The sequence below is a fragment of the Copadichromis virginalis genome, linkage group LG18 (genome assembly GCF_057382275.1).
Source record: "Copadichromis virginalis isolate Kocher_CV1m ecotype Utaka linkage group LG18, C_Virginalis_male_GT1.1, whole genome shotgun sequence".
In the NCBI taxonomy this organism is placed as follows: Eukaryota; Metazoa; Chordata; class Actinopteri; order Cichliformes; family Cichlidae; genus Copadichromis; species Copadichromis virginalis.
This window is the reverse complement of record NC_140635.1, coordinates 1,830,296-1,858,031: the sequence shown is the minus strand read 5'-3', so window position 1 is coordinate 1,858,031 and position 27,736 is coordinate 1,830,296. Positions and strand designations below refer to the sequence as shown.

Sequence of the window (27,736 nt, the reverse complement as noted above, 5' to 3'; positions counted from 1 at the left end):
TCTTCTGTGGACCAGGTGACCCTGAATCCTCCCTTAGTTATGCTGCAATAGACGTAGGCTGCTGGAGGATTCCCATGATACACTGGGTGTTTCTTCTTCACTCACTATGTATTAACAGACCTCTCTGCATTGAATCATATCTGTTATTAATCTCTGTCTCTCTTCCACAGCATGTCTTTATCCTGTCTTCCTTCTCTCACCCCAACCAATCACAGCAGATGGCCCCACCCCTCCCTGAGCCTGGTTCTGTTGGAGGTTTCTTCCTGTTAAAAGGGAGTTTTTCCTTCCCACTGTCACCAAAATCCTGCTCACAGGGGGTCATATGATTCATATCATATCATTTTCTCTGTATGTATTATTGTAGGGTCGACCTTATAATATAAAGCACATTGAGGACGGTTGTTGTGATTTTGCGCTGTATAAATAAAACTGAATCTAAATAAATTGAATAGAGGCCACGCCCCTAATGCAAACTAATCTAGGCGAGTTATAAAGGAATGCTGGAGCCTCCAGTGGACGCTACAGGAACTGCAGGTTTCTCACTTCCATGATGGCGTCCTGAGACCAAAGGCTGCTCTTTGAGGAAATGCTGGCCAATGAAGTCACAGCTATACTGTGTTTCCTCCTTTCAAACCCTCCACATGTGCATTACTAAGTTGGTCCCACAGTCCACCTTTATCCAGACACAAAACTTCTAAGATGCTCAGAGAAAGACGGCATTTATGCAGAATTAGCTGCCACGTAACTCTGTTACACTCTGATGTGATCGGTGGAGCGATATCAGCCGATTAGGAAGCTGTAAACTCATTTAAACGCTGATAAAACAACCAGTTCATTTTTTTATTGGTAATATTTTCAGTGTAACCTTTGACTATGTTTCAGTTCAGGCAGTCTGCCCCATCACATGACCCATCCCAGTTTGGAAAAGCGATCAGCCGAAGCCTTCTGGAAAAGCATTTTCACGGCTCGTCATTTCCTCCCTTGCTTCCTTCGAGCCTCGTACTTCCTCTCTGTGTAAATGAACAGATTTAGCTCTGCAGCTCAGCTCTAAACTTCCTTATTTGTCCCGCTGGCATCGAGCTATTTATACCAAAGCCAGGATCTTTTTGGAGGCGGCGGCCTGCCGGAGGCGTCAGACGGCTGTTTGTCGCTCTGTGACATTCCTGCTGTCTGTCATCTCTGAGCGGGAAATAACCAGCAGCTGAGAGCGTCCACCTCAACGGGCAGACGATCAACCATCACGCCGTTAAATACAGCCGAGAGCTGCTGGCACAAGTGTTTACAGGCCCGACTTTTCACCTCTAACTGTTTCTGAGTGAGCCGCAGAGAAATGCAACATCCCTGATTCACCCCTGCTGGACCATCCTCACCGAGGACTGTGGCCTTAGACATCCACAGGATCTTTATTATATTTAGATCGATCGTTTTATTCTTTCCTGTCAGACTCACGTCTGCAGCTGCTGAACTATAAACCATCTGCTGACCAACGACACCACATTTACTCCACTTTGTGCTTCCACGACAAAAATCAGCCTTAAATGTCGCGACCGTTACATGAAAGTTAGCTAACATGTTAAAGTGGCTGATGGAGATGTCACGCTCCGGGTTTCTTTTCCTACGGTGGCCCCGAGGTGGGAAACCCCTTCAAAAAACAGAAAACACAACGTTTTGGAAAAGATAACGAGACATGGCAGATGCAGGAAAAGGACAGGAACAGTTTTTTAATTTTGAAATGAAGTGAACCAGACTTCCTGTTAGCTTGCTGATGTCATTTCCTGTCTGAGCTGTGTCCTTTGTTTCAAACAGACTGAGCTCAAAGGGTCTGAGCGCTCTGCTCGTTTACGGCATCGTGTTGGAATCGACGTCTTTGGGTTTTTAACCGATGTTTGGCTGAAACGAGCCAGCAGAGGGCGCCACCTCCAGTTACAGGCGCAGTGACAGTCTGTTCCCACGCTTTTAGGTGTGCGCTACAACCGGAGCTACAACCGTTAATGTTGCGTAACGTGGCCCCAGCAGGCTCACTGTTCCTGAGTTACACATTCTAGAAACACCCGGGAAGACACAGGTACGTCTGCAGCTAGGGCTGCTCGATTATGGCAAAAATGATAATCACGATTATTTTCACTGAAATTGAGATCTCGATTATTTGACGATATTTATTTAACCCTTAAGACCTACTATAGAACCAAGTCTGCCAGAGCTTATATTATATTTTTTACATGTTGTAGTGCCATTTGTGGGAGCATTTCAAGTTGCTATACAACTGTTATAGCCCATATTTTAATAATATGTATGCATTAAGTCCATAGTAACTACATTAATTGCAAAAAAGTGCAATAAACTACAAAAAAATTGAAAGTCGTTTTTGTTTTGTTTTTACATATATTTCTACTTGGAGAAATTTAAGAGGTTTATCCCTCAAAACTTTAAATACAAAAAAGTTGCAAAAAATAGTTTACAACAACAGGAAATTTATTTTGAGTGTCTTCATAGTTTTATTTTGGAGATACACCAATTTTTATATACTGCAGGAAAAACAAAAAACAATCCTATGATGCAAATTTGCAAAGAAAACAGCAGGTGCATCAAAATAAACTATTTCCAGCAGTGCAATATGAGTTCTAAGCATCCCAGAAACTATTCAGAAAAGTCAAACATGACTTATAAAAACACCAGTATAGGCTTTTAAGGCCTACAAGTAAAAAACTACATTTCCCGCGAAAATGACGTCGCTTCCGGTTTCGAGCAGGAAATGGCGGACATGAGATAGTTCGCGCTGACGTCTGTTTCAATGTGGGAAATGTTAGGAACAGCTGATCGGATCGGCAAAGCGTGTTTCTGAAATATTATGTTTTTGTTCCTGCAAGCGCTTTTTATGCAGTTTTTGCAAAGCTTTATGTGGAAGGAAACTGTGACCGAGGACAAGCTGATGGCATCAGATGTAAGTACAACTCCTCCGGTTTCATATGCAAAACAAATTATTGCGCTAGCTCACGTGGTTGCAGAGCTACCGGGATTTAAAAATAGTTACACAAAACGTAGCGTGCTGCTCTGACCGGTTTTAAAGGGTTAACAATGACTTTAAAAAATAATATAAAATGGTGTGCAACACCACTGAAGTTTTTTTTTTAACCTCTCTTTTCAACCAACAGCAGTCACTCTCCTCTCCAAATAACTTCTGCTTAGCTTTCCGAGCTTCCTCTTAATCATCCGGTCTCCAACCTTTTTTGCGCCACGGACCGGTTTATGCCCGACAATATTTTCACGGACCGGCCTTTAAGGTGTCGCGGATAAATGAGGGAGGGGCTAATAATCGGCTCCGTCATTTTTAATGATCGTTGAAAGCCCAGATCGTAATCGTGATTAAAATTCGATTAATTGAGCAGCCCTATCTGCAGCTGACGTCGGTCGGCTAACGGAGACGAGTCGGATCTTTCGTCCCGGACGCTCACAGCGCATCTGGACAAAATCCCAGCAGCACTTTCAGGACATCTCTGGGAATTTCCCCCTCTTGGACTCGAGGAAGAACGGATTAAGATTTCAATCCGTGGAGCAGTTTTAATGTGGAAGACTTGACACGCTGCAGACTAAACAGCTGAAGCTGGACGTTTATTCCACCTCTAAAATAATCACTGGCTGCGTCTCTGCTCGCTCTCGTTCGCCTCCTGACAGGCTGTTTGTTTCCAGGCTGAATGTTTGTGATGCCCGGAGGACTTCCTAAAACCAAGCAGCATTCTTCCTTCAAGAAAACACATCCCGGGCGAGGCCTCCACACTGGCACGGAGCTGCAGTTGATTGATGGCAAACAAATGTTCGCTACAGTTTAGACAGCGGCGATTTGGAGACGAGGCTGCTCTGGCTTCCTGGATGGGACAGCGTGAGGATCTGCAGCTGCTGGACGGGCCGGATGCGTTTATGCCGCATGAATGTCGGAGATGGGAGAAGAACCGGCCTTTAAAACGGTCAGCAGATAACCGGACCAGCTGCACTTTTTAACAAGCCTTCATCTGAGCCAATCGACACCTGAACCTCCGTCGGGGTTTAGTTATCTGAGGTTAAGGCGGAGAGCGCAACAGCAGATTTGTATTTTGAGTTCCTCGGATCATATACTTCCTGAGTTAATCACCAGCACACAGGTCACGTCAGGTCATGGCTGGTGGTTTATCATCAGCTGACTCTTCTCAACGTTTAGTCTTTGTTTTAATATCGTCTTTAAAATCAAGCCAAACTTAAATAAATCAAATGTTCTAAAATAGGAAAAGACTGAAAAATAACACGAAAGACTTTCAGAGTTCGTGGGCTTCGGCTTTTTAAGGACCGACCTTACTGAAAACTGACGACGGTTCAGAAACAACGAGCTGCGTCAGATCCTGACTGAAACTATGATCCGTCCTTAAAAAGGATCTCCATGCATGAAGATCTGATCTCCAGCATGTCCCGGAGACCTGCAGCAGCTATGAGGAACACCGTCTGCAGACAGTGCACGAATAAATTCATCTGATAAAAACCGAACCAGCAAAGTAGACGAAACGCTGATGGACGGGCAGCTCCGTCCATCCATCAAGACCTTCTGTCACTCGCTGTTTTCAGAATAAATACTTACACACAGCCTCCTTTCAGGACCGTCCTGATTAAAACACATCAGCTCTAAATGAATAATGTGAGTCACTGATGCCACAAACTCTCCCGCAGAGTCTGACAGAGGAACATTCATCATGAGAGTCTCTCCCACTGCATCATTCGTGTTTCTTCACCTCCAGTGTGATGACTGTGGGAAACTCAGTGTTCCTCTTGTTACTGATAAAACCTATAAACTGTATTTAGTGCACTGTGTGTGTGTGTGTGTGCGTGTGCGTGTGTGTGTGTGTGTGTGTGTCAGAGTGACCTTACAAAACAAAAACTGAGGCGAGAGGAATGAACACAGACTCTGCTTCCTGCTCATGAAGCAATCACAAACATGCTGACGGGCGACAGGAAGAGGAGGGGACAACGAGGAGCGCGCTGCAGCTGCCGGGCGCTCGGGCCAAACCGAGCTGGGAAATCCGGGGGCGTCGCCTGGAAGCGGGTCGCAGCGCAGGCGGTGCTGCTCAAGAACTTCTGTCTGCAGAATGAGGGAACACTCGCTTACAAAAGCATTGCAGATGCTGATGTCTGAAACTTTCCCTTCATTCTGGGAATATTTCATCAGTTTCAGGCTCCAAGGGAACAAATCGAATATTCAAAAGACAAAGAATCTTTGATGGTTACGGAGAGTTTGTTTAGGGGAAAGCAGCGATCTGGTTCATGTGAGCTTTTCCGACTGTGTGAACGACTCCCACCGAACTCTGATTTCACGGAGCTGCTGCTCTTTATCAAACTAAACCTCCCTGTGCCCAGATGTGCGGCGTAACCTCCGGCTTCTCGTTCTGTGAGGGGAGGAGTCACGATGTCTCAGGTGGCGTCACACGCATGCCTTCATCCGTAGTTACTGAGGCTCAAACGGTGTCCTTATTTTATTTCTAAATAAGAACTTCATGAAGAACAGAAGACACGTTTAAAAGGATTAAAGGTCAAATTTGTGCCTCAACATGATTCTCGTCACATTTCTGTTTTCAGATTTTCTAACATCACTTTTCTGTGGAGCTGATGTTGTTTCTGCTCTCAGAGCCTTTAAAAGTGATTCATGAGGTAAAATCAGAAGTAAAAACGCGCTCACCTGGAGGACGGGGCTGTTGTCGAAGTTGTAGGCGCTGGGCCGTCCCTCCAGCGTGGAGAAGGCCACGTTTCCTCCCGTGAGCGGCGAGATGTCGCTGAACTCGTCGGTGCAGAGCGCCTGCTGCTCGTCCTGGCCGGTGCGGATGAAGCCGCGGTTCGCTTTCTGGTAGGTCTTCTCGCAGGAGCTGCTGTAGTACTGGTACGGCACCCAGGGACTGCCCTCGCTGGTCCGCTTGTAGATGGCGAAGCTCTCCGGCCGGCTGGTGTGGAACTTGAGGCGGACGTAGGTGATGTCGAAGGCCTTACCTGCAGAGAGAGGGAGGAGCGTTAGGTTAGGTTTAGTTTGTGTAACAGATGGAAGGAGACTAAAAACCTGCAGACCGAAAGAAGCTGAGAGTCGGACGAGCTGCAGGATCAAAAATACTGATGCTCCAGGGCGGAGGTTAAACCATGCACAGCACAGCTGGATGCAGCTGTACCTCCGCCCTGACTGTAACCTGAGGATCTCTGCGGAGCATCGTGTCTCTGCAGGACTGTTTCCTGACGCCCGCTCGGGCGCTGTCGGGGGGATGATCTCGGGCGATTTGGGAAATGCTGAGCAGGAATGTGAAGTGCAGTTCTTCCTCTGACTGCGACACTCGGGGCTGCGGACGGTCTCCGCATATTTGGCGAGTCTGAGCAGGTCGGCCTGAGCGCTCCAGCAGCCGTCAGTCAGCGAGCAAAGGGAGGCCGCCGCGTTTGAGCCGGGCGGCGGGGGGTACGGCTGTTTGCTCAGCCAAAGAATCTGCTCTGTAAACAGTGCGCTGACAGGGCCCCGGTCTGGAGGGGCCCCTCTGTGTCAACGGCAAATAAAGGTGAAGCTGCTGATAGGACTGAAGCGCACAAAGAGCTGCAGTTTATTACAGGAAACAATGAAGCAACAGCAAACACGCCGCCGGCGTCCTCCCCGTGTGTGCGTGACGCTCTGAGGACCACACCGAGTTTATGAGCCCATTTACTGCTCACAATCAAAGCCTCGGTGGATGCGACGTCACCGCTGAGGTTTCATTTTCTGAATTACCGGCCGCTCCGTTCACACAGCGCTGCAAACACAGGCGGCCAATCAGAGGTCAGGCTGAAGGTTTTAAATTTCACGCAGCGGTTTAACAAACAGCATCGACCCTGGAGCGCTGGATCAGGGACGCATCAGCACATCTCATGAAGACCAAACTGCTACTGTGCTGCTTTCATCTTCACAAACACGCTCGCTTCGTCTTTTCACCGCAAACCAAACTCGGCGTGAAACAAACAGAAGCAGATGTTTTTATTTCCTGACGTGACAGACGATTGAAACCAGCCGCCTCTGCACCAACTCAGGGTCGGCGTGGACGGCCGTGAACCTGCTCTCCACAGCAGATCCAGGACCAACCGTCACGCAGAGCCGCCGAGTTATAATCAGGGGCCACAACACTGTAGACTGTCAAAATAAAAGCATGGACACTGGCTATTGGTAAGTCAAACATGGGTGGAGGTGTTTTCTTAGAAGAATGAAAACCAGACATGAAGAAAATGTTCAGAACGGATTAAATGTGTGTCACTGCGTTCCCAAAGTGTCGGCCTTGTGAGGCTGTTTACAGTAATCGAGTTTGAAATATCCTTCAAACATTCATGATTACATATTTACAGAGTCATAAAACAAAAGCTGTTCCCATCACAGGTGGGAAACGGCTCAAACGCAGAGATGGAGCAACAAGATCAAACAAAAGGAAGACGCTGAGGTGACGTTTGTGAGGGGAGCAGAACGGGCCTCGGGTGGACGGAGGTCTGAACACCAACCGTGCTGCTTTTATGTAGCCTCCCCAGAACGTCCCCTCACAGGCCGGTGTGCTCGCAGAGATCACAGCATGAAAAGGAAGCGCTCCGTCATGGTTTCCCACACATTCCTCCACAGCCGGTTCAGTTCCTGGAACAAACTGGGCTGAGTGAAGTTCACCAGTTTCAGAATAAAAGGCCGTTTCATTCAGATCTGACGGCGAACACGTGGGACCTGCAAACGTCCCGTGGAGCCTCGCCGGCCTCGGATCAAAGGTTTATGAAGAGGCGTCAGAGGAGACGAACGCCACTGACAGGAACACAAACCCGTCGGTGACGTCTCTTCAGAAACCGCACAGAAACACGCCTCCGCATCCTCACGGACGGGACAAAAGCGTCTGTTGTCGCAGCAATCGGGAGGCAAACAAAGTCCAGGTGGCTGCTGGGACAGGAGGCCGGAGGGGCCCGCAGGAAGTGACGCTGCAGACAGACGACAAAGCGCCGTCCTGAGAACACAAAGAGGAAGCCACACAGACTGGAAAAACAAACCGAGGATGAACCGAGCTCCTGCTGACGAGGAGCCATCTTCATGCTGCCACCATCTTTCATCCGTTTCCCAGCATGCACAGAGGAAAGTTGATGAAACTTAAAACTCTGGAAGACGTGGCTCTATGAGAGCAGGTGGAGCCTTCCAGCAGAATAAACCCTCATAAATCTGAGATGATTCAGGTTTTATGGAGATGAATTACAGGGAGTTAACAAGAGCTATAGAGGTGAAGGGTTAACAGCCTCGCCTGCAGCTGGACGACGTGTCCGTTTCACATATTTGACATTTGTTTCATTCTCGTCTTTTTACCTAAATCACAGAACAGGTCAGCCATCCTTAAAATGACTACGAGCGCTTAGCTACAGCGACTGAGCACGCAGGTGGAGCGAAGCAAACATACCCCTCACCCAGGAGAGCCGGGTGCACCAAAGCTCCTTCACCCCAGGGATCGCTTTATTGTCAGAGTTTAAAAAAGTATTTTAATTAAAAGAAAAATAAACATACATCAAGTAAATCAGATTATTGTCCTCTGCACAGTCACAGGCCTCCAGACGCTGGATGTAAGCTGCAGGCTGTGACGTCACACACTGGTTTAAGTCTTCTCGGTCTGTTACCACAGTAACCTCACAGCAGGTCACATGGTGTCATTAAAAAGGCCCCAAAAACCTCCAACAGCTCCAGTTAGCTGCAGTGAAGCTAGCAGACAGCTAGCCGCCTGTGTCGCCATCCACCTGTCGGTCAAAGAGGCCACGCCCCTAACGATGTATCCGGTTGTTCAGTCTGACGTCACTAGCAGTGTCTGGGCCTAAACTCCGCTGCAGGTCCATATATCAAACGATCACTGTGGCATTACTGAGAGTTGAAAAACTGTCTAAAGTCTTTCATCTTTAATAAAATGATCAGCGTTCTGCTCTACCAGGTGTAACAATTGAGTTTAACATCCAGGCATCCATGAAAACGGAATTTATGACATTTAACGGAGTTAGAAGTTAGCAGGGAGTTAGCTCGCTAGCTTCTATCTAAATACAATATGTCCTGACTGCGGGGTTTTGGAAACAAATTCAAACGTACAGCTCTGCTATCACTTCCAGCATAAATGAAGACAGAAAACTAAACAGCAGTGACGTTTGTAGGGTTACTGAAGTTGGGCTAGCTGGTATATAATGATGTGCTACGTGACCGGTAGCGACACAGCTATGTTAGCATAATATAAACAAGCTAACTTTTTTTCCACTCGATAAAAGTTAACGGGAGTGTTCTCGGTGGTCAGGAACAAATGTAATCGCATGGCAGGATGCTGTAAAAGGACCAAACTTCAGCCAGGAGAACAACTGAGATAATCCATCCACAATACGAGGTTAGTCATTCATATACTGCTGCATGGGCTGGGCTGTAGTTACATCCTAAGGTTTTAAAAACTGAGCTTAAATAAATGGTTAGCGGTAATAAAAGCCGAGGGAGGTCAACAGTGGTCGCTGACTGTTTTAGGAGCTTTTTGAGATCAAATAGAAGAAAATACAAAACATTAAACATGTTAACAACACAAAAGCCATATTAAACGCAGACTACTTTAGACCCGGAAGTAGGATTCATCACGTCATCACTTAACAACCAGAGCTGCAAACACGTTAACATGGGAGTTCATGGGGACTGACTCACCGGAGCCCCGGTGGACATTAGTGGAACTGCAGTTTCTGACTCGCACAGATTAAAGTGAACGTTTTTCCTCGATTTGAAAATGTGAGATTTGGTTTTTGTACAGCTTTATTTTTCTGATTTATTTCTCATCAGCAAAGCCAAGTATTCTATTATCTAACACGGTGACCTGGAATAAACCAGTTGAGATCATTTTTTACACGTTAAGCCTCCTAAAAGTGTAAGAAGTGAGTAAAAGAGGAGCTTTTGTCCTCTCATATTGTAAACAGGAAACGGCGCTTTAATAAAGGCCGGATTAAAAAACAGTGAACTCAACCTTTAAGCCAAATTCACTATAGAAGCTTTTTGTCTGCCCCTCCTTGGAGCCTCTGAGGATTTAAGCTGCCGTTAAGATGCTCCTGCAGCAAAGCCGCCGCTGAGAAACAAACGCAGACATCGTCAATTAGCTGGTTTTGCTTTAAGCGGCGCTAACCCGCCTTTTGTGGCACGCTGACCCTGCCAGAGTCTCCTCGGGGGGCCTCAGAGTCACGCCCGAACATGAAAAGAGCCTCCAGTCGTTCTGGAGAAGCAGCTTTTCTTTCCGAGGGACCGGTGGGGGTGACGGGGGTGACACGACAGGAATGTGTTTCCGCTGGGCATAGTGACGCCGGACGGAGGGACGGACGGAGGAAGAAAGAGACCACAGAAACTCAAAGACGGAGAGGGGGCAGAGGGGGCTGCTGGGAGTTTTTCCTGCCCTGATATGGAAGACACGACGACTCAGTGAGCAGAAATGCAAACGAGCACGAGGGAGGACGAGCTCTGCTTAAGTGCCAGCGAGCAACGTAACGAGACCGACAGCTTCCGTAGCTCCATGTGACCTCTGACCTCTGGCCTGAATCTCCCAGTCTAAGCCTGGAGTCCAAGTTTGGATCAGAAGCAACAAACTTATCAGAACTTTAGCTGGAAAAACTCAAATGTACGGAGGCCCAGAGAGGCCACGATTACAGCAAACAGTCTCAAAGGAGTCGATATGAAGGCCGCTGCTGTGACTCACTGATCTGGTACTCTGTCTTACTTTGAGCTGCGTGATGATTCTTATTGCAGCCTCGCTCTCTGCAGCTCTGATCAACTGAGCATGTGCGCGTGTTCGGCTCCCCGCGGCACGTCTGCGTCACGCCACTCTGCAAGCGGAGGATCAGGTCGGCAACGGGATGGCAAAGAGGAATTTGTTTGGGAAATGCTTCCAAAAATATGAGAAGGGTGACGCAAACTGCCCGTAACCAGCGTCTGAATAAACCGGAGAGATGAATCAGCGCCGTCGCCATCTGAGCTTTTATTTTGGCAACTGTGGACACAGTCAGGTGCGTTTGGTCACAAACCTCAGATAGTCTCTTTTAAAGGAGGCTTTATTTCAGAGGCAGATGTTCTTCGTCCACAGAGGACGGCGTTTAACGAGGAAGACGTCCTTCTGGAGGACAGATGAGGCAGGGGGAGGAAGCCGATGCAGTCGGCTCGCTCAGGCCAGACCTGAAAATCACGAGCTGTCCTTCAACGTGTTCGAGATGCAGCTGTTTCCTCTGACACACTCAAACCTGATGAACCCACATGGAAACAAGCAAAGACTGTAAAGAATCACGGACAAATAACCGGACGCAGGCCTCACTGCGAGCAGCCGTCACACGTCAGCCCGGCTGAAGAACAAAACCAGGATCAGGAGACGTTTTTTTCTCTCGTGGATTCCTGACATCGCTGCTCCGAACGTATCCGAGCCTCGGGGTCGGCCTGAGGGGTGGTGGGGGTGGGAGGGGCACGCCCCAGCACGCTGTGCGGCCCGGTGACATCATCGCATTTTTCTCAGAGCTGTGACATTTTCCTCACAGTAAAAAAATAAATTCTTGAAATGAATTCTGCTGTCACATTTCATAGCTGCTCTTCACTTTGAGAACATTCATTTCTGGCAGTTTGGCATTAAATCACGTTTTGAGAGAAACCAGCACACTGCACTTGGGTTGTTCAAGTACTCCGAGGTAACGAAATGACAGAAAAGGAAAAGGTGACAAATCTCAGAGCATCCGTGACTCTGATGAAGGCTAACAGCTTCACTGTGTCGCTCGCGTCCTGCCATTATAAACACATATTTCCTTAGAAGAAATGAAAATAAACGTGCAAACATGGCCGTTCGTAGCTTCTGTCAGGTCTTCAAACTCCGTGTTTTATAGTGTAAACTCCACGAAACTGGGGGCTGAGCTCCTTTAACACATTTCTTGGATGTTTGGGAGCTCTGGAAACTTCCCGGGCTCGTCCTGAGGGCTGGGAGGGGGGAGGGGGGTTACAGTTGTTGTGAAGGTGGGGGGGGGGGGGCACGCCTCAGCTCACAGCACGGTCCAATTAAATTTCCTCCCATGACATCACCGCATTCTTCTCCAGGGAAACGAACAATGGCCGCTTTGACTTTTGGACGTGTGGGCACCGCCGAGCTTCGAACTCGCGCTGACGAGTCCGGGCAGCAGGTACCGCGCAGGAGAAAGGTCAAAGGTCGCACTGAGCGCGCTCTCTCTATTTACATCCACTCCAGTAATCCGATTATTGTCAGCTCAGGCGTGAACGCAGCGGGCTGAGGACCACTGCAGACTTTCAGTGTTTGGAAACAAACACGTGAAAATGTTTTGAATGCCGAATTCAGCCGAAGAGCCTAAAACATGAAGTGAGATCATCATGAGTGGGTTTAAACGCAGCTGCTCTCGCTGCGGGGGAAGCATCACCAAATCAGCTGATTTTAAAAGGGAGTTTGGATAAAGCTGCTATTCCAGGGCTGCAGGGTTGTAAAAAAGGATTTAAAGTGATGACAAACAAGATGAGGCAACAGGAAACAAAGAGGACCAAACTTTGTTACGAACCAGACGATTAATCAATGACCAAAATCAGCTGATCGATCGGCGATCGCTGCCGGAAACGTGCGAGTGTTTCAAGTGAAGCGTGTTTCACATTTACGTACAAAGATGAACTTTGACCCAGTCTCTGACTGAACAATGGAACTAAACGAACTTTCATTAAAGACTAAACCCTGTCGAGAGCTGCGAGGATCCTCCACCAAGCGTGCTCGTCTCCCAGCAGGTGCCGGGGTCAGAGGTCAGCGGGCTGAAGCCGCTCACAGATAAAAAGCACCATCAAATTGGATTGGGCTTCTGTGAAAGGCTGCTGGGGATGACGCAGGAGGAGCAACGCGAGGAATGCAGCAGCGTTTAACCCTTTACGCCCCGCGGCGTTCCACGCTGCGTCCTCGTCTCCAAGGATACGTGACAGATACGAGAATCGGGTCACTGACTGCGGCCGCGACATGTGCAGTGCAGTTACACATTAATGTCCCGGTTAATCTCCAACCTGCTGCTACCTTAAAGGAACAAACCTCACACAGTTCCAGACTTCATTCACTAGTTGCTGAATTTATCTTTATTCGTAGATTCGTTTGCTTTGTGTGAGAAGCTGTGACCTCCTCCTGCCTCCGTGCACACGCTCATACGTCCAAGTAGAAACAGCCGACGCTTTAAAAGTTTCCTGAAAATGAAGAAGACTGAAGAATGCAGAACGCTGTACAGATGTGTGATAACGACCAGGTGTTATCTCTAAACATGCAGAGAGTCAGAGGGGAGCCGAAGACGAGTCCAAGCCGCTATCAGCTCCATCTGTTTGATAAACAACCGCTGGCTGAGCGAGCGCTCCGATTGGCTGTGAGGAGATTAAAGAGGCAGGCTGGATGTCGAGGTGAGAATGCAGAGGTGTGTGTGTGTGTGTGTGTGTGTGTGTGTGTGTGTGTGTGTGTGTGTGTGTGAGTGATAACGAGGCTGCAGGCGGAGCTGAACGCTCGTCAGCAGCTCCAACATAAACTGAGCCGAGCGTCTCCGCCGCCGTGACATCAGCACAGGTCACGATGGTCACGAGCCGGCAGAGAAACCGTGACCTGCCTGTGGGAGTTTCACAGCTCGCTGATCATGTGACCGAGCAGTGAAATTAAAGCCGTTCTTTAAAATAAAAATGAAAGTCTCTGAGCACGAGCAGCACGGCGACGCTCACACGCTACCCCGACGTTCCATAGCGTGTGTTGGGGAAAGAGATGTTTCACTCTTCTTAACACGAGTAAGAGAATGACTGGAACATTTGTCTGTAACAGTGAGGCGCTGTGAAGCGCGGGGGCTTCTGATCCAATAATCAAACCCAGGAAAAGTTCCTCCTGCCCTCCTCTGAATCAGCCCATTGTGAAGAGAAACAGATTTTTATGAGCCTGCGAAGTAAATCAGGGTCATCCTGGACCTTTTATATTTTCAGGGCTGAAAAACACTGAAGCTGGAAACTGCAGTCACATCAGTTTTACACCCACACTCTCCTCATCGCTCAGCTTTGAGCTTCAGCCTGACACAGAGGAGCAGAGGCCTGGACGTTTCTGACTCTAATGGAGAACACATCAAGTGCATTGTGGGTAAACTGTGAAAGCTCGTGTCGGCGTAGACTTAGAGCAGATGAAAAGTGTCCTTTGAGCCTACATTTGGAAAGCAGGCTGACCTTCTAGCTGTGCGTCCTTCTGTGAGACGCAGCTGCAGAACGACACGAACAAAGTCTGCAAAGGTCAGGATGGAAGGACGGACTCCTGTGTGTGTGTGCACCTGTTTATACATCTTTGTGGGGACCAAACGTCACTTGTGAGGACAAAAGAGACAGACTGTGGTTTAGTGTTACAGTTACCCTAAACACAACCACCTCCTAAGGGTTAGGCTGGGCGGCTGGGAGAAGCATGGATGGATGTCCTCACTAAGGTATCAAAACGAGAGAGAGTGTGTGAGTGTGTGTGTCTCAGAGGGGGGATTTCCAATTAAGTGTTTGAGGGGGAGGGCAGCAGGAAGGGAGTGAAGGTGGGAGGCAATGATTGTTTTTAATGGCTGAGAAGAAGCCCTGTCATCATTCAGTGAGCGCTGCAACGCGCTCTTAATGTGAAAAGACCCGAAATGACTGATGAAGAGTTTGATCCAGTTTCCTTTATGAGTGTGAAGCTGCGAGTTCAGCTTGTCTGAAGAGCAGATCAGTTTCCACCTTCAGATATCTTATAAAGTAAAAAGTGAGTTTTTTCCCCAAAAGCTGGAAGAAAAAATCTGAATTTAATCCTTAAAAGTTAAAAGTTCAGCAGCAAACAGACGAGCTGGAACTCGTTTCTTTTCTCACTCGTTTGTCTCGTATTTCTTCTTTAAATACGTAAAAACCAAAACGATTCCGCTCACGATGTTTGCAGAACAGGAACAATCGGCTCCTCCTCAGGACGTCATGACAAAATGCAGCCTTTTCTTCTTCACGAGCTCGGCAGCCCCCCCTCCCCGAGAGCCAGAAATAACCAGCAGATTCCCATCAGTGAAGAAGCTGCGATCTAATCAGAGGGCGCCCCTCCCCCTCCTCCACCACCTCCACCTCCTAACAGGAGGGTGTTTGGGGAGGATTTGGCAGCAGGACCACCAAAGAAGCGGGCGCCCCGCCCGGAGGTGTCACCACACCGGGACGTCAGGAACAAACAGCAGCGGCCCTCGTTACCACAGACTAAGAGTCCCAGCAGGGCGTCCCACCCCCAACACCACCCCCACCTACAGCACCACCAACAACCCCGACAAAGAGTTCACAGCTGCAGGGAGCCGAACCTGACGTCACAGAGTTTGGTGCCAAACACGGGGAGAGGATTAAAACCTGTGCACAGGTTGTGAAGACCTGACGGGGTCCCGGGTATTTAACCTTCGTGAGGTCATCGCCTTGCAGGTGATCCTGACACATCAGGACATGTTTGCGAGTCGTCCAATCCCACCGTCACGAGTGGTCAAGGTGGAAAGGGCTGACTCTGAGGAAGCCTTTCAGATGAGAAGAACCAAAACTCAACCGTGACCTGAGAACAGAGAGCCTGCAGAAACAAGCCACACCCACACAACCACTGCTTCCCAGGGGCGGAGAGAGACTGTGCTGATGTCCGGATTAAGATAAAGAAGGATTATTTTGAACTTTGCTCATGCAAAGCGGCTTCAGGAGAGCTCGGGAGCAAAAACCACAGAGCTGGAAATGAGCAGATCAGATCGGCTGTGACTGGAAAGGAAAACGAAGCATCGAAGATTCTTCTGTTAATTCAGGTGTAATAAACAGAAAGAGCGAGACGCCAACATGAAGGCCATCGAGTGTTTAATCTCGCTTTAATAATCCTCTGAAGACGAGAGGACCCGGAGACATGATGTCACCGAGTGAGCTTCACTTTGAACCAAAGAAAATAAAACTGGATGTGAGGGAGATTTCAGTCTCCACACAGCTGCCGCCGCTTCACCGAAGCCGTTTCATTTTGTTTTTATTGATGCGCCAGTCTCGCTTCGCCAAACGCCGCCTGGCTCCTGTCAGGTTTACTGGTGTCAGAGGAGAGCAGCTGGACACGAAGCTCAAACACTCCAACGCACGTCGGCGGGATTAATCGAGAACATCGTGTTCTGTCAGGAGAGCACAGGGGAGAGAAAACATCTGGAAATCTGCTGCAGCTCGCCTTCATATAAAAACCACATCAGTCGAGACGTAAACAAGCAGAACAATGAGCGAATGAGCTCAGAGCGCCCGAGGACGCTCAGCTACTATCTGCTCATCTGAACAAAGGAGGGGATTATTAAAAAAAACTCATATCCTGCTGAGATCGTCTCTGAGAGCTGATCAAAGATTAAATTAAGCTTCAGCTCTGCCTGCGCAAACACGGAGCCTGGAAACAAAAGCCGGGCCGCTGTTTACAGAAGACGACGGCCCAGGCCTCAGCGGGGACGCGTCAGGACAACAACACCACCCGCGGGTCCTCAAACGCCCAGCAGCTGCACGGCGAGCCAGAGCGCCGGCCGAGCGGCGGCGTCACAACCAGGGCGTGAACGCGCCACGTCTGAACCGTCCGCCTCGTTACTCACAAATACACGTGCTGCTGTGACGACACCGCCATCAGTAAACTGTGCAAAACGTTCACATGGAGCAAACGCAGAACTTAAACAGCTTACATTAGTTTTAATGTTTGACTTTGTGATGTTAGGAATGTTATCTTCAGCTGTGAGTGAAGACGAGACGCTGTAATCTAATCCCAGGAGATTACGGGTCCGCGTGGTCACACCGAGGACGCTGAGGAGAAGATGACCGAATGCGTGCACAGCTCAACATCCTGCCATATTAAATTACACTGATTGTTTTTTGTGTTGGAATAATTTCCATCCACTTTTCACTTTTGGCCACGCCCACTGGCGACAGAGGTTTCCCATCAGCTGCAGCTCTTTCCCTGTGACCCGGAGTTCCACAGACCTGACGTTTCCACAGCCGGGGTTCGAGCTGGAGGGGCGAGGGACCGCCTCTCCATCAGCCGTGTAATTACGCCACTCGAGTGGAAGAAACACGAACAAACAGCCGACGATCGCGTTTCCCGGGACACAGTCAGCTCGCGTGTTTACCCTCAACCTGCTTTGATAACGTTTTACTCTCCCTCGCTATCTGCCCCCTCCTCCCAGGCAGCAGGGCTAAAATTACCCTGCATGCATCTGCTTGTCCCTGTAATGCATCTCTACTTGTTCACAGACTCCACGCCGTCTATAATAAGAGAAACCCCCCCTCCCCCGGGCTCCCTGCTCTCCCTGGGGCGCTGAATCACTTCCTGCAAAGCAAATCTCAGGCTAAGTCCACACTAATGTGGTTTCATTAGAAAACGCATCGTTCTGGCCTCCCGTCCACGCTGAGACGGCGTTTTCCTCAAGGACAAACGCTCACAAGAACGCATACATTTCAAAACGGAGCTGTCCCGTCGCAGTGTGGACGCTCGAAAGCGCAGACTTTCTAAAACGATTAAAACCAGTTAAACAAAGACAGCAGAGGCATTACAGTCGTTCTGATTACTCTCAATTTTGACAGCCCTAAAAAAGATGAATCAGTCTGCACATGCTCCAGAGAGCTTTCCTGCAGATTCTTCAACTCTCACTTGCTTTTGCAGGACTGGAACGTAAGCGTTTGGGCCGTTGCAATGTGCACGCACGACTCTGAAAACGCTAGTGTGGACGCAGCCTCAGAGTCTGAGCAGGACCGGGCCCACCGGGCCCCCTGCCCAGCCTCCCCCCGCTGCTTTAACAAACTCCGGCTCAGTTTCCTCCGAGGTCACAAGCCGCTTCCCTCAGAGCCTTTTCCCATCCTGCTGAATTCCCACAGCAGCTCGTCTTCCCACAGGAGGAAGCACTTTAAGTCAGCTTACAGTCAGGTCAAAGGTCAAAGTTTTCTGACAGGACTGGAAGTTATAACTGTAACCAGACCAGAGTCCATGCAAGAAAAACACGATTTAAAGAGGTCGGCTACGCAAAGTTTCACATCAGCATCAAAATGACGACTGAAATAATCGAATAACGTCTGAAGGCTTTTCAGAGGTTTGGTGCACCTGCGTGTTCACTCAGGTAAATGGCCTGTATTTATATAGCGCTCTACACATCCAGTCATCCACACACTGGACACTGGTGCCACCGGGCCCTCTGACCAACCAGGTACATGAGAGAGAGAGAGAGAGAGAGAGAGAGAGAGAGAGAGAGAGAGAGAGAGAGAGAGAGAGAGAGAGAGAGAGAGAGAGAGAGTGTGTGAGTGTGTGAGTGAGTGAGTGAGTGAGTGAGTGAGTGAGTGAGTGAGTGAGTGTGTTGAAAAGAGACGTTATGATGCGGCTGAGGGGAACCAGAAAGTTAAGGGCCACCGACGATGAACGGTTTGATGAACCTGCCAGAATCAGTGAAAACGAGGAAAACATGCACTCTGAGAAAATCTGCACATTTTTATTTCTTCTACAGGAACGAAGGGTTACGGAGCAGCTCGGTGCTGCTAAGCTAATGCATTAATTCACTGATGTGCATAAAGTTTAAGCAGCTCTGTGCAAGCAGAGGTTTTGAAGCATTCGGGTTCGTGTTAATGACCCCATCTTTGGGGAGTGGACTCCCAGGGAATTCAGCCCAAGGTCAGAGCAGAAAACCCAACAGCTCTCAGACTCTGCAGGCCTCAGTGAACAGGTTAAAGGTCAAAGACTTCAGGAACAGTGTGCTTCAGGCAGACGAAGCCAAAGTAGAGATGCTTATCCATCAGGCACAAGAAGCAAACTCAGCACGAACAGCTGAGACCATCTGTCAGCGCGGTGCAGGAGCCATCTCCATCTGAGAGGACCTCCTCTGTCCACAGACTCAGAGCTGAAGCTCAACACAAACCGGGTCATCAGCAGCAAAGCTTTCTATCACCGAGACACAAACGTCTTTTCACATTTCTCACCTTTTTTGATGACAAGAGATTTCAGCACAAAATATCTGAAACTCACCAGCTTCTGGCATACTTTGCATTTTAGGACCAGCAGATTTTCCCCCAGATTGGAGGCATTCAAGCTCAGGTCAAAGCGTGATGACAAAGATAAAAGAAGAAGATGGAAGAAAAGAGGAGAGAAGATGCGTCTGTCCCGATTCCCCTCGTGTGTCTGCGCTTCCTGTCTAATCCTTTAAAGAAACACGATAAGAGAACAGACATCTTCCCTTCTTTCAGCCTCCACTCTGAACCCGCTCGCTTTATCTGATCTCGGTTTGTTTAGTCTGAGCCAACATGAGCGCATTTATTCCCATTTCTAATCTGACGGCGGGAAGAAAGGCGGAAACTTCACGTGATGGGAGATAACGGAAGTTAAAGGACCAAAGAGGTGATCTGTGACGTTGAGTTTTAAGGACATCCTGAGGTTTCAGGTGAGCAGATGAAACTAAACGCAACAAAAATCCAAGTTTCACAAAGTCACGGTGCATTCAATGACACGTCTGGAATCACCAGCTGCTAAAATCGAGTCATGCAGCGGAAAACCTGCCGGGAAAACGACGACTCCATGAAATAACAAACGCGCTTCATTCCTGGATCTAGGACGAGAGAAACAATCGGAGATTAAAGCTGCTTCAGACGCAGGAACGACCACCGAGCTGCAGCAATAAATCAGCTGCTGCTCGTTGTTATGTTCACGTGCAGTGAAACAGGTAAATCTGCAGCTCCTATAAACTCTCATCAGCTCGTCTCCGGTGGAAAGTATCCGACGTGAAGCTGTAATTACAGCTCTAACTTCCTGTGCGCGCCTGGCGTCACGGCGGAGGTTTGATCCAGATGTGAGTTTAATAACAGCCTGTCGCAGCTTCCACAGTTTAGGAGGTGACAGGAAGAATAAATGCACCGACGAGCTCGTACACGCCGCAGACGACGTCGCACACCGACCATCGTTCAGGTCACAGACTGTACACGACGATGGCAGCTACGCGCTATTAAGGCCCCGCCTCCTGAACAGATCCCTTTCAATTCATGCAGAGGGTCAAAACAATCGACATCAAGGGAGAACTTCCTGCAGCCAGCTCAAACCTGATTGGTCGGCAGAATTGTGGGCTGAACAGAGAAATGTTCCCTTTGCTTCAGCTTCTCATACACTTATTTAACTATAGAGAGACATGTGATGAATCAAAACAAACCCCCACAGTCTGCAACTCAAAGCACATCAATCGAACAAACTAAGAATAAAAAGGAAAAAGAATTCGTTTGCGACGCACGGCCGCCTCAGTGTTTGGGACAGGACTGGACTCGCGCTGGTACAGAAGTCCCGCAGTGACCCTGAACGCACCGCAGGCCTTTTAATTAGCGCACAGCAACAAGAATGTGGAGTTTGTACTCTAAAGTGAAGCGCGATGAGTGAACAAACAGCAGGAGAAGAAAAGGACGGCGTTTGTTGTGGGGGGAGGATGGAGGGAGTGAAGGGGGGGGGGGGGTAAATAAAGACGCTTCAGCAGCTGGAAACAAGCCTGGAAATTTCCAGTTTTCAGGATTAAGACATCCAGACTCACTGTGGTGAAGTAATGAGTGAATTCTCAAAGTCCACGAGCACGTCAAAGCAAACGTGGCTGATTCTCAGAGATCAGGGAGACCTGTGGACGTTTATACGCAAATAAAATGAATGAAACAGATCCAGAGAGCGAGCGCAGCTTCTGGTGTAAGACGCCGTTCACCCACACATCGCACTCAATTTAACAGTTTGCACGCTGAAGTTTCTGCTCACAGTCACGGCCTGCAGGACTGCAGGATACTGATCAGCAGTGCCGGTGAGCGAGAATCCTCAGGATCCTCTGACGGCCAACGACAACCTGAGGTGACGGCAGGAGCAGATCGACCGCGGAGACGAGAGAAAACGCAGACAGAGCAGAAATCACAGCAAAACACCCCGAGGGAGGAAGAGGGTGATGGAAACCTGCAGGCTGGATCATATACAAACTCCCTCTGTGGGAAGCAATAAGGGGAATTCCCCCAACTTTGGAATATCTGAATTTCAGGCCCTGGAGCTGAAAGCTGGATGAACAAATAGTTCAGTCTGTTTGTTTGTGTCGGCTGCTTCACCTTCATTAGACCAACCCCCCCCCCCGCCCCACACCCACCCACAGGGCCCAGTTTCTTGTTCTGCACCAACATTTCCTTTTAACCATTTACACGACAGTTTCACAGCTCGCTGGGCTCAGCGGCCAAGTCGCCCTCTGCGGCCAGGTCGCCCTCTGCGGCCAGGTCGCCCTCTGCGGCCAGGTCGCCCTCTGCGGCCAGGTCGCCCTCTGCGGCCAGGTCGCCCTCTGCGGCCAGGTCGCCCTCTGCGGCGTGTTACATGCAAGCAGATGGATTTTAGGTATTCACAGAAACTGTTTCAGAGAAAAGTTACAGACGAATGAGCCAATCAGGAGAGCCCACGGGCTCAGAGTCCGTCCCACCGTCTCTGAGAAAAGAGCGGGAATCACAGAGGGCTAAACATCTAAACATCATCATCATCATCATCATATCTGTGACACCAAAACGTCCTCAGGACGCCCGACCTCAGCTGAGGCGAGTCTGATCGAGCGGCCGCAGGTTTCTATTAAAATATTGATATTTGGGCATAAACGCAGCATAAACCAAGTTTCTGTCACAGGCGGCTGAGACGCCGGCCCCTCCCCCAACACCGCCGCCTCCTCCACGTTAGAAAGCAGAGCAGAGGTTTGTGGGTTTGGAGGAGCCGAGGCCTCCTGCCTCTGATCTCCTGATAGGATTCATCCTGTCTGTGATGGAGGGGGATGGGAGCTCATCCCAGACTGTTTAGGTCTGAGGAAAAGTCTGAATTCCTGAGATGACTGACGGTTCAGAGCTGAGGGTGACGCTGCCGAGGAAGAGGAGGAAGTGCGGTTTCTTAATGCGATCTGAGGCAGCAGCCGGCTCGAGGTGACTCATATCAGGCAGCGCGAGACGGCGCCTCGGGCTCCAGACTTTGATTAATCCGTCCGGAGTCGTCAGAGCAGCTGCTCGGCAGGCGATTTAAGAGCAGCTAAAAGACTTTCTGTTAATGAATGCAGAAGAAAACACACGGCGAAGGACGGCGTCACGGACCCGAATGTCAGCCAGTGCTTCCTGTCACACAGCCAGCCCACTTTGACCTTTAAACTGTGGAGACGTAGAAACGGTGTGAATGAGGCTTTCAGACACACGGTGGGTAAAGCTTCCTCAGCGCGCAGCTGCTCCTCCATGTTTGTCCCGACCAATGAAACGCTGCAGGTGAATGTGCGGGGGTCACGCACGTGGATATGACATCACACCACGTCCGAACATCACGGAGCAGAAACTCGTGTTGTTCTGTTATAGAAGGACGGCAGCAGAATTCAAATATTCAGGTATTTGTTTCAAACTATGGACAGACAAAGCTGACCCACCTCTGAGAGGTCAGAGGTCAGAGGTGGCCAGATTCGATAATCCTGTGGATGCTCACATTGATTTTTCTTCCTGCTTCTCACACTGAAGCTTTTCTTTTGTCTCGTACGAGCAACGTGAATCTGGACAAACGCCAGTCGAGCAGGCGGCCCGGCCAATGGGAAGAGAAGCCGTTTGACTGAGAGCACCAACTGTGTCGCTACACCGCCCGGCTGGAAATCACATCCAGAATAATAAACACAGCTGACAGCCAACTGCGACTTCAATACTGCAACTGTTGCTTTCCAGAATAATAAAAGTCAATCACTCCCCCAAACAGAAACGGTGCGAGGAGGCGATCACGTGATTACAGCCCCGAGGTTTGAAACCACGTCCCATAAAAACCTGATTAAAGACACTTTCAGTGTGGAAGCCTCTCAGCTGCCGCTTCCCTCTGAGGGGAAATGTTTTCCCGTCTTATCTGCAGCAGACGAGTCACCTTGACTTTCAGCCCGAGACGTCGGCGCTTCGGCTTTAAGCTCCAAGGTTACGAGATATCAGATGGGCCCTAAACGCCTCGCCTTTCAACCTCGCAGACTCGCTTCCTTTTTGACCGCCGTCTCTGCCGATTATTTATCCTCTAAAGTTTCAAACTCACCTGGATTACAGCCAGCGTTGGTTTTAATCCAGCTGACAGAAACTGCAGTTCCTGTGCCGTCCACCAGAGGCTCCAGCAGCGCGTCGGTGGCCACAGACTCAGCTGTAGATGTGACAACTCTATGAAACCCATCTGTTTAAACAGGATCAGGGCTTAAAGTTTGGATTCTTAGGGGCGTGGCCTGTTTGACTGACAGGTAAATGGCGACACAGGCGGCTGTAGCTGCTAGCTGTCTGCTAGCTTCACCAGAACTGGACCTCTGCAGCGTGTTTGTGCTGTTGGAGCATTTTTAATGAGTTTTTTTATTGTCTGAGCTCTGCAACTTCACCACCCAAAGCTCACAAATGATTCAACATCTCATTTAACTGTGAAAACTAAACTTCAAGAACATGTTTAACACAAAGGATGGTAAAGTTCTGCTGTTGGAGGTCATAAGGTCTTCAGATGACCATCTCTGCAGTCCAACCAGACTCCAGGGAGAAAAACACTCATTTTAGCTGAAACAGTTGAGCCTGAGAGGCTCGCAGCACAAACATCAACCCAATAGAGGCACCTGCAGCTTCCACGCAGAGCGACGCGAAGGCTTCAGTGTGTAAAGGCTGTTATTCAAACAGGAAGAGGTAAAAACACCAGACGGCTGAACTGCGCTTCACCGCTGACCTCGTCCACAGCAGCAGATCAAGCTTCGCTTCAAAGATCCAAACTCTTTGGGATTAAGTTAAAGAAAGCGAGTTTCCTTTAAGACCAGCGGCCTGAGCGTCACATGCAAACAGCTGGCCTCGCTCCGACCGTCTGGGGAGGGGTCCGTTACTCGCTTCAGTACCTGAGCGTCTCTTTGAAGTCTGAACATGGACGCCGAACATCAGTGAATTCATCAAAAGATGAAAAACTCGGGAATCTTCAGAAGCAGGAGGAAGATTTAAACTTAACCTGTGACTCTGAAGAAACACCTGACGGGGGTTTAAACGCCTCAGGCCGACGTCTGCCACGAGGCCGTCAGACCAGAGGGACCAGAGGGGAAATTTAAAGGTAGTGGAGGGTTAAGGGTGGCTTTGGGCTGGAGGTCTCTCTCATCAGCTGCAATGAGCCAGCAGCCATCGTCCAGCTGTGCAGCTCTCGTAATTGCTCCACATCCCAGTTTCCCACGCTGCGCTCATTCCTGAGACGCCAAACAATGCCCCCCTCCCCCTCACTCAGCCCCAGCCTGGTATGATTTGCAACAGCTGGACACTCCAGAGGAAGAAAAACGTCTTTTGATGGCACTGTGGGTTTTCCCACAGTGCACTGCTCTCTGACTCACAGCGAACAGACGCCTCACACATCAGCTGCTGTGGAGCGATCATCATCATCGTCATGTTCAGCCGAGGATCATCAGATCCAAAACGCAGCCAACTCCCAACATCTGGATGTTTGGTCTGCAGTGTGAAAGAGCTGGGGTGGTTCGGCATCCTGGGTGAGGCGTCTCACGTCCAGGAATCGGACCTGGGAGACAGATTTTATTTCTCGGCTGGTTAGGACCGCCTCAGCGTCCCCTCAGAGCAGCTGGAGGAGGTGGCCGGGGAGGTCTGCATATCTGCTGCTCCCACAACCCCGAAAATGTCAGAACAGATGAGTCATTATGAATGTAACAAACTGCATTTACTGAACTAACAGTTGGGGGGTTTTTTTTGGGTGGGGGGGGGGGGGGATCAATGGTGGGAAGAAGTGGAGGTGGGACACCAGAGCTGGTGTCTCAGATTCTCTGATGCACCCATCACCTGGCTCCAAATCACAGCCACAGAATTTAGTCGCACACGTGCTTTTATTTTGACAGGATTCTTTACACCCTTCCTGTGTCTGACTTCCTGGCCTCCTCACCTGCTCTGGGCACCGCGACGCACCTTCCACACTTATGCCGGGTACACACAGGGAGCGCCCAGGAGGAAACAGCGGTACTGAACAGGCCAATCACAGCCATCGTGGACCGCGTCGCCCATTTTTCTCCTGAAGCGCCCGACAGGTGACGGCACGCGGTTTCAGAGGGTCTGCGATAAATGAGACCTACACTGAAACTTTCACTCCAGGCTCAGAAAAGCTTTTCTAAAACAGCGCTGCTCATCTCGCCATGGTAACCACCAATCTCTGCCACCACAATAACCACAGAAGAAGAAGCGACAGCGAGTGACACCAAAAGCCAACCGACACTTGAAACCTCAGACATTCAGTAAATGTTGTTTCAATAATAGCTGGAAGCCGGTTTGGTTTCAGCTAGAAGGAAGTTTCCGATGTGGCGGTGGAGGCGGGGGAGGGGGAGGGTCACATTAATATTCAGCTCTTCACAGCAGAGGAATGTGGAGGGTTTGGAGGAGGAGCCTTCGTGTACGTTAGGTCATCATGTACTGAACAAACTCAGACAGACGTGATAAAGTTCGTTTAATCAAAACGTGAAGAACCGAAACGTTTCTCCCTCAGTCTGTTACAGAAACCCACAAAGCTCTTCTTTGACCAGACTTCATTCAATTTTTGGTTAATTCTACATCAAACATTTGCCGTCAGCCTGTCCTGTGAAGTCCTCGTGCTGGTGAATCCAGATAAATGAGGGGCCCCTCTGCATCCATCTGCACGGGGTGTTCCTCTTTGTGGGTCTTTCATGTCACCCTCATCGAGTCGGGACATGTCGCTTTCCCGCTGCAGACGCACTGCAGCACATCAAAGAATCCCCACACACACTCACGCACACACGGGTTTCCTGAGATTAAGCTGCAGCTTTATCATCCGCACACTTTAAACTCATTCGCAGGTTTAGAGATGAAACACGAGCGCGCTGCGAGCACTCGCCTGCGTCTTCACCGCCTGCGTTACAGCACGAGCTGATTTCTAATCCTCTGCTCAGATTTCACTTTTGCACAAATTGAAGCTCATTCACTTAAATTTGCTCCACCTGTGAAACAGCTCAACGAAGCAGCACCTGACGTCGTTCACGCGCTCTTTACAGGCTTCGGTAAGAAGATTAGGAGTGATGTTACTGCAGACATTCAGCTGACTCTTCCTGAACCTTTAATATCACGCTCCATAAAGTGAAGCATCAAACCTGCTCTCAGCATGAACATGAAGGACCTGATTCTGTGTTACAGCCAAAGCTGAAGTGAAGACTCGTAACGTTGAGCAGAGATGACTCGGACAGTTCCTCTGCTCCGTCTGAGCTTCCTGTGAGAAACGATTGTATTTAGGAGATCGGATCAGCAGGAAATGACCTCTTCACTCTGCGTTCAGGAAACTCAACGAGCTGTTCAACCATCAACAAACAGCCACGCGATGACTTCCTGAGAGATTAAAACCTGAGAACCGTCAGCGCGTCCTGAGGTTCGGGCGGGACCGCGGCAGAGCGCGAGCACTGACTGACTGACTGGTCCTCGATGCAGCGCCACGTGAACCGGATCTCCGACTGCTGAGGGCGTCTCGAGCAGAGGAGTGACCAGCACCACCAGCTGCTGATGGTGTAGGTGGAGACGGGACTCTCTGTGGAAGGTGCTGGAAGCAGATGTGTGTCGAACTCCAGGCCTCGAGGGCCGGATGTGATTCAGGTGTGTTGACCCAGGGTGAGATCTAAAACCTGCAGGACACCGGCCCCCGAGGCCTGGAGTTGGACACCCCTGGTTAACAGACGTGCACGCCGGTGCGCTCGTGGACTCATGTGTCCGTCAACCAGCAGCACGCCGACCTTCACAACTTCTTCGAGACTCCTCAGTAACACCCTGGAGGCTCAGCTGGGGGCGCTCAGGTGCTCACTGCCTGCTTTCTTTACATGGATCCCTGGACTGCACCGATCTGTGCCACAATGACTTCACACACCTGAAAGCAGCAGAGCTCCGATCACGCAGCGCCGCGGGCCGAGAGAAGGCGGCGTGTAATTAAGGCAGCAGCACCTGAGGCCACAAAGAGCCCAGCTCAGCTCCAAGCAACGGCATGACCGAAGGCCTCAGGAATGTGGAGCACTGTTAAAAACAGAGGAGGCCTCAGGCGGCAGAAATAGACAGGTATTTTTAAAAGGCCGAGTCAGGAAGACTGAGACGACTTCCAGCAGACACAGATCATCCTGACAGATCTTACAACAGCTCAACCCAAACCTTTCACTTCACATTCAGACGCACAGCAGCGACAGGAGGCAGCTGGGAGCGTTCTCCTGCACCTCACAGTTGGTGCATACTTCCTGTCAAATCAGAAAAAAAAATGCTCTTCAGGGTTAAACTTTTTCATCTAGCTTGAAAATATGCCAACATGAAGCGCACGGAGACTGAAGGAGGGCTGATGCAGAAGAAATGCAGCGATGCATAAATGACTGAGCTCATGAGCTGCAAGAGCTCAGCTGCAGTTTATTTACGTCATCCTGTTTAAACAGGGAGGATGAATATTCCCGGGGGAAGCAGGAGATGCGGCTGAAAGAGGTCAAAATAGACCCTGAGCATGTCTGAGAATCATAAACACCAACAACTGAAGCCAGTGCTGGTGGTGCGTTCAGAGGCGGCTGGGACACCGAGCTGCCAACTCAAACCATGAGCGAGCAAATGGCACAGACGTGATGGAGACCCAGCACGAGCTCCACCTGCTTTCAGTCAGGTCAGAAAATAGCTGCGACCCCCCCAAACACACACACACACACACACACACACACACAC

The 27,736-nt window shown here is 49.6% G+C and overlaps 1 protein-coding gene across 1 annotated transcript in view; it reads right to left on the bottom strand.

Annotated features, from left to right (window-relative positions):
• The window catches only part of lamc1 (laminin, gamma 1), a 46,757-nt gene that overhangs the window by 17,430 nt on the left and 1,591 nt on the right, over nucleotides 1-27,736 (bottom strand). The window contains exon 2 of the mRNA XM_085440177.1: nucleotides 5,696-6,000. Coding sequence (XP_085296303.1) covers nucleotides 5,696-6,000 — 305 coding nt within the window. The remainder of the gene's footprint in view (nucleotides 1-5,695; nucleotides 6,001-27,736) is intronic.